Source organism: Macaca thibetana, chromosome 5 (assembly GCF_024542745.1).
Source record: "Macaca thibetana thibetana isolate TM-01 chromosome 5, ASM2454274v1, whole genome shotgun sequence".
In the NCBI taxonomy this organism is placed as follows: Eukaryota; Metazoa; Chordata; class Mammalia; order Primates; family Cercopithecidae; genus Macaca; species Macaca thibetana.
This window is the reverse complement of record NC_065582.1, coordinates 75,542,024-75,554,562: the sequence shown is the minus strand read 5'-3', so window position 1 is coordinate 75,554,562 and position 12,539 is coordinate 75,542,024. Positions and strand designations below refer to the sequence as shown.

At 35.4% G+C, this 12,539-nt stretch overlaps 1 protein-coding gene across 31 annotated transcripts in view; it reads right to left on the bottom strand.

Annotated features, from left to right (window-relative positions):
• Positions 1-12,539, bottom strand: part of CAMK2D (calcium/calmodulin dependent protein kinase II delta) — a 304,534-nt gene that overhangs the window by 67,018 nt on the left and 224,977 nt on the right. For all 31 annotated transcript variants that reach the window (XM_050792418.1, XM_050792416.1, XM_050792420.1 and 28 more), the window contains exon 8: positions 6,918-7,001. In XM_050792418.1, the coding sequence (XP_050648375.1) occupies positions 6,918-7,001 (84 nt within the window). The remainder of the gene's footprint in view (positions 1-6,917; positions 7,002-12,539) is intronic.

Below are 12,539 nucleotides of genomic sequence, written 5' to 3'. Positions count from 1 at the left end.
TTTTTCAACACTGAAACTCTATATACATGAAACACTAATTTCCCCTTTCTCTCTAATTCTTGGTAATCACCCTTCTATTTTCTGTTTCTACGAATGTGACTGTTTTAATATTTCATATGAGTGGAATCATGTAGTATCTGTGCTTCTGTCAGTGACTTATTTTGCTTAGCATAATGTCCTTGGGGTTCATCCATGTTGTAGCATGTGACAGAATTTCTTTCTTTTTTAAGGCTGTATAATATACAATTATACGTATAAACCACATTTTGTTGAAGCTATTTATCCGTCAATTGACATTTGGGTTGCTTCCACCTCTTGGCTGTTGTGAATAGTGTTACTATGATTATAGGTGTACAAATATTTCTTCAAGGTGCTGTTTTCAACTCTTTTGGATATATAACCAGAAGTGAGATTTGCTGGATCCTGTGACCCCAGAGAATCTGATTCAATGATCCCGAGGTAGATCTCGGGAGGCTGCACTTTAGGTCACTCTGAACCATGTGGTTTGTGGCTCACAGTTGGAAAAACACCAAGTTAGGGAAACCAGACATAGTAAATGCAGAGAAATTTAAGACAGTGTATAAGTTCAGAGTAAGAGAATATTGGTAAAGACTATGATTGGGAGTAAGGCTCCATGAACTGAAGACTGTTGGAGATGTGGGTCATAATGGATGAAGGCAGAAGGCCTCTAATTTGGAGGCCTATCTGTGATTGGCCAAGTATAAGGTAGTCTCAGAGCTGGTAATAGTAACAGAATATCCAGTAGGCTTGGGATTTCAAAATGATTACAGTACCTGATAATGACTTACCCCAGCTGAAATATGAAAAGGTTAAACCCCAGAAAACACATCATTGCTGAATGTAAATTCACCACACAAGAAAAGGAGAAACATGTTCCATAAAATTCCTAAGGTTTGTCCAAAGTCAAGGTACATTCTGTTACAGTCACTAATTTATTATCACTCATAACTGTTGAGACTAATACATAAGTAAGGTAGAAAAGTAGCAAGACAACACATATGTACATAGGGTGGGGGAGAGACCCATGTTATAGGCTTGCATTTATTTATTTATTTTTAGGCCAAATTGTAGAACAAGCTCTGTTAGAAATTTGTGATCCAGTGACATCTACAAACATTTCCTCATCCCATTAGGAATTTATGGAAGCAGTTATACATACAATTAAGTCATAAAAATCAATTTACTGCTGTTAATGGCAGAACACAAGGCTATGTTCTTGCTTCATTAATGTTTATTATTTGCTTTCCAGTAATGGACTATTTGCTTCCAAAGAGAGAGTACAGGTCAGACCACACCCTGTGTGAGATCACAAAAGCAAGGTAATGCTGGTATTCGAGATTTCCTGTGTGCAGATAATTGCATGATTCTAATAAAAATAATGTACAGGCTTGTTTTAATCATTATACTAATACCTTGCTTCACTCTGCTCTGCTGTAATGAGGGTTCAGAGCTTAATTCGTATAGAAGGCTAGCTGCCATTCTGCTAAATGGCTTGTTTTGCATTTCTTTTGTTTTCTGAGTAGTGTCATTTTTTTACCAATCAACCCAGTGTCTACTCTAGAAAATAAGTCACCATTTAATTGGCAAGAGAGTGCTAATAAATGGTTGAAAAAGAGTTTCCCTCAGGAAAAGCCACAACCTAAAAGCAACCAAATAGTGTGTCCATCACTGTGGTGGTTATTACAATGGCAATGAGTAAGGGTACATCATCTTACAAATAAAGTGAATTAATGTCACTTTCATGTCACATGAATAAGGTGATATATAATAAAATGGTAAAACAATTCCAAATCCCACAACAATGACCAAGACATGTAACAAAAGAATACATTATAATGTTCTAGTGGGAGTCATTTCCCCTAAATATGTGATGTAGAACACTTAAGACATTCTCATAGCTGTGTGATCCCAAGTGCATTTCTAGACAAAGGGTCCACACAGTCTCTGAAGAAATGGAAATTGGTGGCACATACATGCTCCAACTGGGGCATGGCTCATCACAAAGGAATTTGGCTGTTTGCCTAATATTATGTGAAGAAAGGATAGAATACAGCAAGGTGAAAGGTGGTAAAATTGGGGTTAAAAATCTATGAGATGCCCTATGGCTATAAGTTTCTAAGGAGTCATTCTTGATATCTGTGTGTGTGTGCACGTGTGTGCACATATGTACATAGTATCCATCTACTATTTGCTTAACAGCTAAAAAAATGTTATATAGTTCAGAAAACAAAGATGGAAACTACTCTCTACCTATCCTTTTTCCCTCTTCTAGACAAGAAAGTTAGAGCTTCTACCTTATAAGTTCTCTCGCATTTCACAGACATGAAATCTCACTATTATAAGATATTCCATTATTTTAAAAGGTTAGATATATGAACTGTATCACAGAAATGCACTCAGACAATCCACGTAAACTCAAATATACCAAAGTAATATTACAATTGAACATAGTGTGTTTTGTGAGTCTAAAACAGTGAATCCAAACTCTGATAATACATCATAGGTTATTAAAAATGCAGTTTCCTGTGTTTACCACAGATCCACTAAAGCAGAGGCCCATGCAGGATTTGGGCATTTTGATATAAAGGCATATGTTGTTTTATTGAGCTTTTTTTTTTTTTTTTTTTTACTGTACTTTGCAGATATTGCATTTTTTACACACTGAAGGTTTATGGTAACCCTGTATTAAGAAAGTCTGTGGTGCCATTTTCCTAACAACTTGGGTTCACTTCATGTCTCTGTGTCACATTTTGGTGAGTATTGCAATATTTCACGAAAGGAAGAGTTAACTGATGTGGCAAACTTCGTCGTTGTCTTATTTTCAGAAATTATCCCAGCTTCCCCAACCTTTAGCAATAACTATTCTGATAAGTCAACAGCCATCAACACTGAGGCAAGACCCTTCACCAGCAAAAATATTGCAACCTGCTGAAGGCTCAGATGATGATGACGATATTTTAGCAATATAGTTTTTTTTTTCTTTTTGTAGAGATGGGTCATCCTATGTTGCCCAGGGTGGTCTCAAACTCTTGGACTCAGGGGATCCTCCTGCATTGGCCTTCCAATATGCAAGGATTACAGGCGTGAGTCACTGGGCCTGGCTATTTTTAAGTATTTTTTATGTAAGGTATGTGCATTTAGACATAATGCTATCATATACTTAATAGACTATAGCACAGTGTAAACATAACTTCTATATGTACTGGGAAACCAAACAATTTGTGTGACTCACTTTATTTTGATATTTGTTCTATTGTGAGACCAGAAATTAAACCCATAATATCTCTGAGGTGTGCCTGTATATGCTTCATCACTGATTTTTCTGCATAGCCAGAGAAGAATCCCTAGTACAAACTCTTAGCTTTTTGGGTTTCTTTTTAGTGGATCTGATATTCTTCAACACCAATAAAACTTATACATTATTAAAAAAAGGTTTTAAATTTTCAAAAAATTCTTAATTTTTTTGGATTGACAAATTATGATTGAATACATTTATGGGGTATAATATGATGTTTTGATATGTATAGATACATGATGTGGCATAATTAAATAGAGCTAACTCACATATCCATCACCTCACTTGTCTATCATTTTTTTATGGTGACACATTTGAAACATGAAAAAATGTTTTTGATATAAGAAAAAATGAATAATTTATTTAAATTCTTTGGTGGAGTAAAATATGATTCAGAAGTTGTGAAATCGGTCCATAATAACCTTTTACCAAATAAAACAAGAGAAAATAATTTAAAAGTGAAGAAAGAAAGCAGAGAGAGGGAGAGAGAGAATTTGGTATTCAGGTCATCAGATGAGGGCATTCTACCGCTAATCACACCAATAATGCTGAGTTATATAATACACTTCGTTTTTTAAGTTTACTATAAGGCATATATCAGTTATCTAGAAACTTCGTTTATAAATAAAGACTTTGTATAATAATAACAATGATAACTATCACTTACTGTATTTAAAAAATCCTCTCTGCAGCCCCATGAAGCAAGAATTTGATGGTCTCCATTTCTAAGAGGAAACTGAGACACAGGGACTAAATAATTTGAGCCATGTCATACAGCAAGTGAACTGAGAAGCTAGGTGTGTTCTCTTAACCACTACACATACTGCATCCTACCTATGAAGTAAACAGGAGGGATGAAGAAAAAAAAGTGGAAAATAGGAAGGAAACTAGGAAAACAAGGAGAGATAAACACAAAGGCAGAAGAGGCTGGAAGAGGCCTTTCGATGAAGTAAGCAAAGAAAAAGTACGAAATGTCCCTTATGCTGAGTCCTGCTTCCCTTGGTTACTGATTATTGTATGCCACACTGTCCCTCTAGTATTCAAGCTCCAAGTGCAGCATTGTAGCCAAAACCGCCTATCTTTACAAAAATATAGCTTTATCATGTTTTAAAAATACTTTAAAAATATGATTGTATCCTTCACAAAATCTATCTGTGTTTGCCTGAGTCTCAGGCCACTCTGTTGCTTTTTAAATTCCTCAGCAGAAACAGATCTATGTATGCTGGGAGCTGATTTATTGCAAGCAAAATATCTGAGTTATCTGCTGTTAACATCTAGATTTGAACAAAGATATTTTGTGACAATGCTGTAATTCAGAGGCATTTTAGAGCTCATGCCTTAGAAGATACTCTCAGGTAGGTAGAAGGAAGGCACAACTTGGGGCATTCCTGAGACCTTACCCATTAATTAAGTAGCAACTGTCAATTGTCTTCCTTTAAAGTGTACTGCATTTGACCCTCCTACAGTTCATTGAGGGTAACATATTCCTATTTTACAGATAAAGAAACCAACTCAGATATATTAAAGAGGCTGGGTTAGTAGGTAAAAAGTAAAAACTGAACCCCAGGGGTTGAGACTATAAATATAGTGCCCTATTTTACCACTGCCTTCCCAGGCATGGAGGTAACTCTGAAAGCCCAAGATTCAATCAGTTTAAGATCAGACGCCAAGTTGTTACCAAAGAGGTAAAGCTGATAAGAAATATAATGAGGAATAGTCTATCACTATAAAGTAGTGATGATGAATTTATTAACTTTTTAAACTAAAACCAAGTCTAAAAAATTATTTTCAGAATCAAGTAAAGTTTTTTAAATCAACTTTTTCTAAGCTTGCTGACAAACACCAAAGGCACTGAAATCTGTCTGCAGCACACTAAAGCCAAACTATGATAGTTAGGTATCTACTTGTAGGCTGGTAGCAATGACATAGTGTCAGGAATTTAGGTGATTATGTTGATAATCTTAGTAGGGTAATATTGCAGTATTCGTTCAGTCTTTCACATATTCAAAGTATATGTTGAAACATAAAAATTCCACATAAAAAGTGTGGGTGAAAATCCTCCCCATTATATGTCTTTGGGCCTGTATAGGATACTGTTTTTGATTTGAGTTGGCAGATAGAGGCCTAAGTCAGACTTTTGTCCCCACAGGATGGCCAATTTCATTATTTTCCAATATTTACTAGTTCACTCTTAATCTCTGCCAAGTATCGTGGACAAACAATATTTATTGGAAGGACTGGTTGAGAAGATAGCAGCATAAATACATAACCACTAGGAGCAATGTTCCACATCCCTGTTACCAAAGTGTTCCAGAAGACAGCAGCATTAGCATCACCTGAGAATTTGTCAAAAAGGTAAATGTTTCTATCCTAGATATACTGAATCAGAAACACAGCAATCTGTCCTTTAAACAGCTCTCCATGTAATCTTGTTGTAGACTGAGGTTTGAGAACTTCTACTCTAAGCTGATTGCTAGAGAATATCAACTTCAAATTTAAAAGATATTACAGGGTGAGTATCCCTTATCCAAAATGCTAAGGACCAGAAATGTTTTAGATTTTGGATTTTTTCAGATTTTGTAGTATTTATACATATATAATGAGATACCTTGGGGATGAGACCCACATCTAAACATGAAATTCATTTACATCTTATATACATCTACACACACAGCCTGAAGGTAATTTTATAAAATATTTTAAGTAATTTTTTGCATAAGATAAAGTTTGGACTGTGTCTGACTGCAACCCATCACATGAGGTCAGGTGCAGAATTTTCCACACACGGCAATCACATTGGCACTCAAAATGTTTTGGATTTTGGAAGCATTTTAAATTTCAGATTTTTTGATTAGGGATGTTCAACTTGTATTTTAAATTACAAAAATTGTGGTTGTTATAGACAATATTTGTGTCCCTTGTAAAAAGCATGTGTTAAAATCCTAACTCCTAATCTGATGGAAGGAAGGAAAGTGAGGTCTTTGGTAGGATGGAGGCCTCATGAATGGAATTAATGCTCTTATAAAAGAGACCCTGGGAGCCCCCTCTCCCTTTCTGCCATATGAAGACACAAAGAGAGGGTGACTCTCTACAAAACTAAAAGCAGGCCCTCACCAGACACCGAATCTGCTAGCACCTTGATTTTGAATTTCCCAGCCTTCACAACTGTGAGAAATAAATTTTTGTGGCTAGGCGTGCTGGCTCACATCTGTAATCCCAGCACTTTGAGAGGCTGAGACAGGTGAATCACTTGAGGCAGGAGTTCAAGACCAGCCTGACCATCATGGCGAAACACTGTCTCTACTAAAAATACAGAAATTAGCCATGCATGGTGGCACGTGCCTGTAATCCCAGCAACTCAGGAGGCTGAGGCAGGAGAATACCTTAAACCTGGGAGGCAGAGGTTGCAGTGAGCCAGGATTGTACCACTGCACTCCAGCCTGGGCGACAGAGCAAGACTCTATCAAAATAAATGAATAAATAAATAAGAAATACATTTTTGTTATTTAACCCACTTGGTCTATGACAGATTGTTATAGCAGACCAAATGGACTAAGACACGAGCATATCACAAAATTTGCTCCAAAATATAATTGCTTACCACATGCCCACATATCCACTGGCTTTCCATAAGGATCTTTACGTAAAACTTCTGGAGAAAGATATCCAGGTGTGCCAGCAAAACCTAGGGGAAAGAGGTGTTAATGAGTCACAGTTGAATTGACAAAACAATATGAAATGGGAAACTAAGAAAGAAAATTTTCGGGGGCTTCTTTATCTGATGATATGTTTTTCAAAATACAAGGTTCTCAGAGCAATAAATAGTGTAGACTTTCTCTTTATAGAAATATCAACACTAGTATGCCCTGCCCTGCAACTCATTTGAAAAAAATATATCTTTTTTTTCAGATATGAAGGCCAATCTACTACGCTGCAAAGTCACTCTGTACATTTAAGGCCATTTCCGGTTAGTAATTCTTATTGTCCTTTATGTATATGGGAGTTAAAACTACACCTGAAAAGAAATATGGAGAAGAACTCACCAGGAGAAGATATAAGTCCAAAATACATCACAGAGCTCACTGTGTACTAATAAATAATCAGTATGTACTTGTAACTGGCAACTAAAGAGAAGATGCAGGAATATTCAGATGAATCACTATTAAACAAGTATCAACCAGACATTCAACTTAAGAAAGAGATGTAGTAAGAAAAACCAGATGGGGAAAGAAAACTTCGTATTATACATATTGGCATAGAATTCAGTAAGTTACACTTAAAAACAATTTATAGCTAGAATCTAGAGTAAAATACTTATTTCTGAAAATAACAGTTTTTTAAATAATAATGTTTGCTTGGAACGTACTAAAAATAACTATCCTCATTTGGAAGTTTTCTTTAAAAGCACAAATAAACCAAAAAAAAAAAATCTTTTTAAAAGTATATATAATGGAATTTCTCCAACCACAGATCACTGATGAAACACACTGTATACTTACTGAAATGCAAAGTGTCCAAGAAAGAAACTTTTTCCCCCTCATTTCTGTGACAAGTTTATACTTATTAAGTACAAACAACATGCAAAGAGGTATTAAAAAGACAATATATACAACACAGTTACTTCTCTGAACAAAATAGAAAATGAGGAAAACAATTTTGCACTCAATCTTTTTTCTTTTCTATTACCATTCTTCTTTTTCTGTTTGTTTTGGGGGAAGATTGGATAGACAATTAGAAGGGACGCCAAGGAAAGACCTGTATGTTGTAATTTAGCTTCAAATGGACCCTGGGTAATCCATCTGTACCTCAAACTTGCCTTGAAATAAATATTTGGTTGGTAGTTGTGAGGTAAAGAGAATTACTGACAATAATGGTGGTTCCACTGCCTAAAGCTTGAAGATTTCCTCAAGGAGTGATATGCAGTCTGTGAATTCCAAGGTAGAGATGGGCACAATTGCTTTAAAGAGTTTGCCAGTGCTTCTGTCCCCTCCACTCTCACCGTCCTTCTCCAACTCCTCTAGAGTTGACAGGCACTGAGACTCCAATGAGAAACCGATGCTAAAGTCCAGATTAAATCCAATGTTCTTAGTGAGCACTTTCAGATCCTTTATCATCTGGCTACCCTTCATTCATTCAACATGATTTCATTCTCCTTCTGAGCCTTTGACCTGACTAATCTCTTTAAGGTCTTTAAAAAATGGTCTTCTCATTGTCACCCTTGATACTACTTTTTCTGTTCCTTGAATCCTCAATATTTTTTCTCTACCCGTTTTCTAACAGAGAGTGGCTCTAAGTTATTTCCATCTTAGAACTCTCCTTAGCTACCTACAGTTCTCAGTGATCCCTTCTCACCCTGAATTTCAACCACTCTTTTATACATAATCTGTACTCTTCTGTCTAAATCAGTAAACTTTAATAATGTATGATTTCAATAACTTAGAATGCATGGCCAGAAATAGGAAATGTTAACAATATCTCTCCTAAGCTTCCCTAAGATAGGGAAGTAAGTTATTATGTGAGTAAGAAATGAAAAGATCATTTAAAATGTAAATTATTACAAACTTCTTCTGGAGACTAAAATTCTAAGAGAACACCATCTTGCTCATTCTCACTTAGTTACAATCATCATTTGAGCAGTCAATGGGGTCCTTACCCCAAGAATATTGAAGCATGTATCTAAATGCATGGATGTTAGGACACAATGTACTGTACAATGTGACCTCATAAATACAGACATACGGGGGGTAAAATAGATAAGACCTTCTTTGTGGGAAACTAAACTTGCAAGAATCTAGGATTCTCATACTACATGCCATCAATAGAAAAAGTAATGAGAGCTTGCCTTTTTTAGGGATAGCGTATATTTCTTACTTTGAAAAACCAATAAGAATATCAAAATAGATAATACAAAGAGAAAAGAGAATTACTGACTGTTGGAAATGTATCCATTATAACATACTGGCATAAAAAGAACCTTAATATCATAAAAAAGAGACATAACAGCAACCAAGCAAAGTAATTCTTCCATGAACCAAGATCTTGGTAGTTATGTTTCTTTTTTGTTTCCCAGCAGCAACAAAATGCTAGAAATGTATTGCAAATAACATGTCCAGTTCCATAAGAGAAACAGAATATATCTGAATATTTCCTTTTCTAGCCATCTTATCAAGTATAGTGACAGGGTGTTTACTTCTACCATTTTTGGCTAGTGTTCCAACAGACCAGACTAGAAAATGAAAAGTAAATATGGGAAAAAACAAGCAAGTTTGGACTTGAAAAATGATAATTTAAAAAAACTCCACAATAAACAGCTTCCATAATGCTTTGTATTATCTATTATGTTGTTTTGTATACATATTATATGTTTTTTTCTTATTTGTAATAGACCTTGTATATTTATTAAAATAAAATTATGTAAAAGCCTGAAGCTCTGGTATTTCACATAATGAAGAAAGAGTTCTGCTCTTTATCAAAATTAGAATAACCATAATCATTGATATTACATTTTGAAAGATAAAATTAATCAGTCAAAATACATGGGACTATAATGGCAGATCATAATGAATAAACATCAAAACAGGTCATTCATTATTAAAACATGCCTTTACTCCTAATACTTAAAATATATCTGGCAGTTCATTAGAAAGAAACATAGAACACCACATGTCTCCTTTTTCCTCAGGTTACCATGAAGATTTGCGTGAACTTGAGAAAAGAAAAAGAAAGAGAAAAAAGAAGTATATTCTCCTAAGTTTAGACACTATGTTTTTCTGTACTTTTGAAATACTGAATCGCCTTAGAACTTAAGATGTTGCTTCTTTTAAACGTTATTACTCTAACAGGTACCTTAACAATAACTTAATTGTTGATAGCACCATACTGATGAAGTGGAAATTTTATTGCTGAGCTGTCACTGCTTCTTTGGGACCAGCTTGTTTTTAGAAATCAATAACAATTTGAAAACCTATGTACTTTTATTTGGACGCTATTGCTTTTACTGACCTGATATTCGTCTTCTACTCACTGATTCACTAAATAACTTTCACTGAATATGCAAAGAACTATGTCATTGTTTCACACCAAGACGGTTTTGAAAACTTATTGAACATCCTTTATAGCTCACTCAAGTTTCTATGGACGATTTCACTCAATCTTATAACAGTCCTGTGAAGAAGTGTTTATTATCCCATTTACAAAGAGCACAGTGACCTCACAGATTTAAAGTGACTTGCTCAATATCATACAGCTGTTAAGAATCAGAGCCAAGATATAAATTCATATATTCTGATTCAAAAAGTAAAATTGTTCTCACTACACATAGCCCTATTCTCAAACTGTATGTGTCCTAGCAGAGGAGATAAAACATTAAGCTCAAAAACAGAAGAGATTTAAGGAGCTTCATTCCAACATTCTTGTAATCATCAAACACAGCTGCTGATGTTAATTTGAGCCTCAGACCTGATAACAAAGGCTTCTATCTTACTCCTGATATCCAATCATCACCTTTACCAATTTCTGGCAATTATATTCCTGGGCCTAAGTTCCCATTTTTGTATCCTGCCTCATACTCCAAGTCTCTCATGAGGTGGGGTCCTGCTTTGCTCTACACAGGACTCCAGTCCTGTCTTCGAACCCAATGTCTGGGACTTTCATGTTTCCTAAACAGATTCCCTTAGAGTTCATATTTCTTGTCTGATCTGTATGTTACTTGGAACTTGTTTGCTCCTACACCCTCCCTAGTCAAATCTATCATCATGCATAATTTGAATGATTGCTTTAGTCTAACTGGGTCCTTGCTTTCAGATTAACTATCCTTAAATCATCTTCTATACTTCTACTGGAATCATTATTAAACAACATACACCTCTCTTCTAAAAATGTTTCACCAGATCCCAAAACCTCTAAGGTGAAATCCAAACCCTTCAAATAAACATAAAATCATTTCCTGCCTCATTAACTACTATTCACCTGAGTATACTTTAGCTTTATCAAACTTCTTGTTTTACTGTAATAGAAAAAATAGTTTCATGCCTCTGAGCCTTTCCATGTGCAGATCCCTCTATCTGGAATGCTTTAATCTTCTTGCATGACGGTGAACAAAGTCCCATTCATCCTTTAGGCAACCATAGGTGTTAAGGCAATTATCGAACCTCTCTCCAGAGGCAGGTTTTTGTCCTTCCTGTCTTGTGTTCCCTCAGCTCCTTATACATTCCTATGTTAAGATACTCCCATCCTGAATGGTAAATAGTTAGTGATACAAAAGCCTCAGCTCCTCCAGGGTCAGGACTTCCTACTTAATTTATGTATCTCTAATATTTGCTTTGCCCATCTCTGTGATAGCCCCACTACTTCCTGTTCAACCTTTAACTCCTGTTACAATATATTCTTTCTGTGTTAACTGTACTCTTTTCCAGGATACAGAGATCATTTGAATCTGTAATTTACAGACCTAATCTAGGTCCTACCTTCTTTCAGTTTGCAGTTAATGGGAACAAGATTATTAAAAAGTTAAAATATTATTAACAAAATGACAAGTTTGGAGGTATTAAATTCATCTGGGATTGGAGGGTAAAAAGACAATGTAAAAGGTAATATTAAACATGGGAGGGGCTTCAAACAAGAATAACTGTCAGGTACTACTGAAACAGGACAGGCAGCAGGAACTAAGGTCCTGCATTAGGCTGCCAGGGAGGCTTGGCACACCATCCACTCCCAGTAACAGCTGGGGCGGATAAGGGAGATGTGGTGAATCCTGGGAGTAATATGCACATCTCGGGAGATGTGTACATTAGGGATACAGAAAAGCGTTTGCATATAAAACAAAGAAATAGCATGTTTTTAGTCCTCTATTTGTTGTGCTCAGAAGAAAAGAAATCAGAAATGAAGGGCATTAAAAAATTATCTAACCTCAACACACTGAAAGTCAGGAGAGAAGGAAGACAGGCTTGGGGAGAGGTTATATTTTTAGAACTCTACATGAGAAGTGGGTTGGATATTGGAAAATGGCAGAGAGAGGCATATGAAAATTAATGAGTAAATAATTTATTCAGGCTGAATACTGAAACAAAACCTAAGTCTGGTTAGAAATACTATAATTTAAATTTATTTAGAATTAATTTCTTCCTTAATTGTAAAGAAGCAGAAATGTCATCACATAAAAATTTCTAAATTATCAGAATTTTTGAGAGGAAAGTGGCATGTTGAAGACATATAAAATAACTAA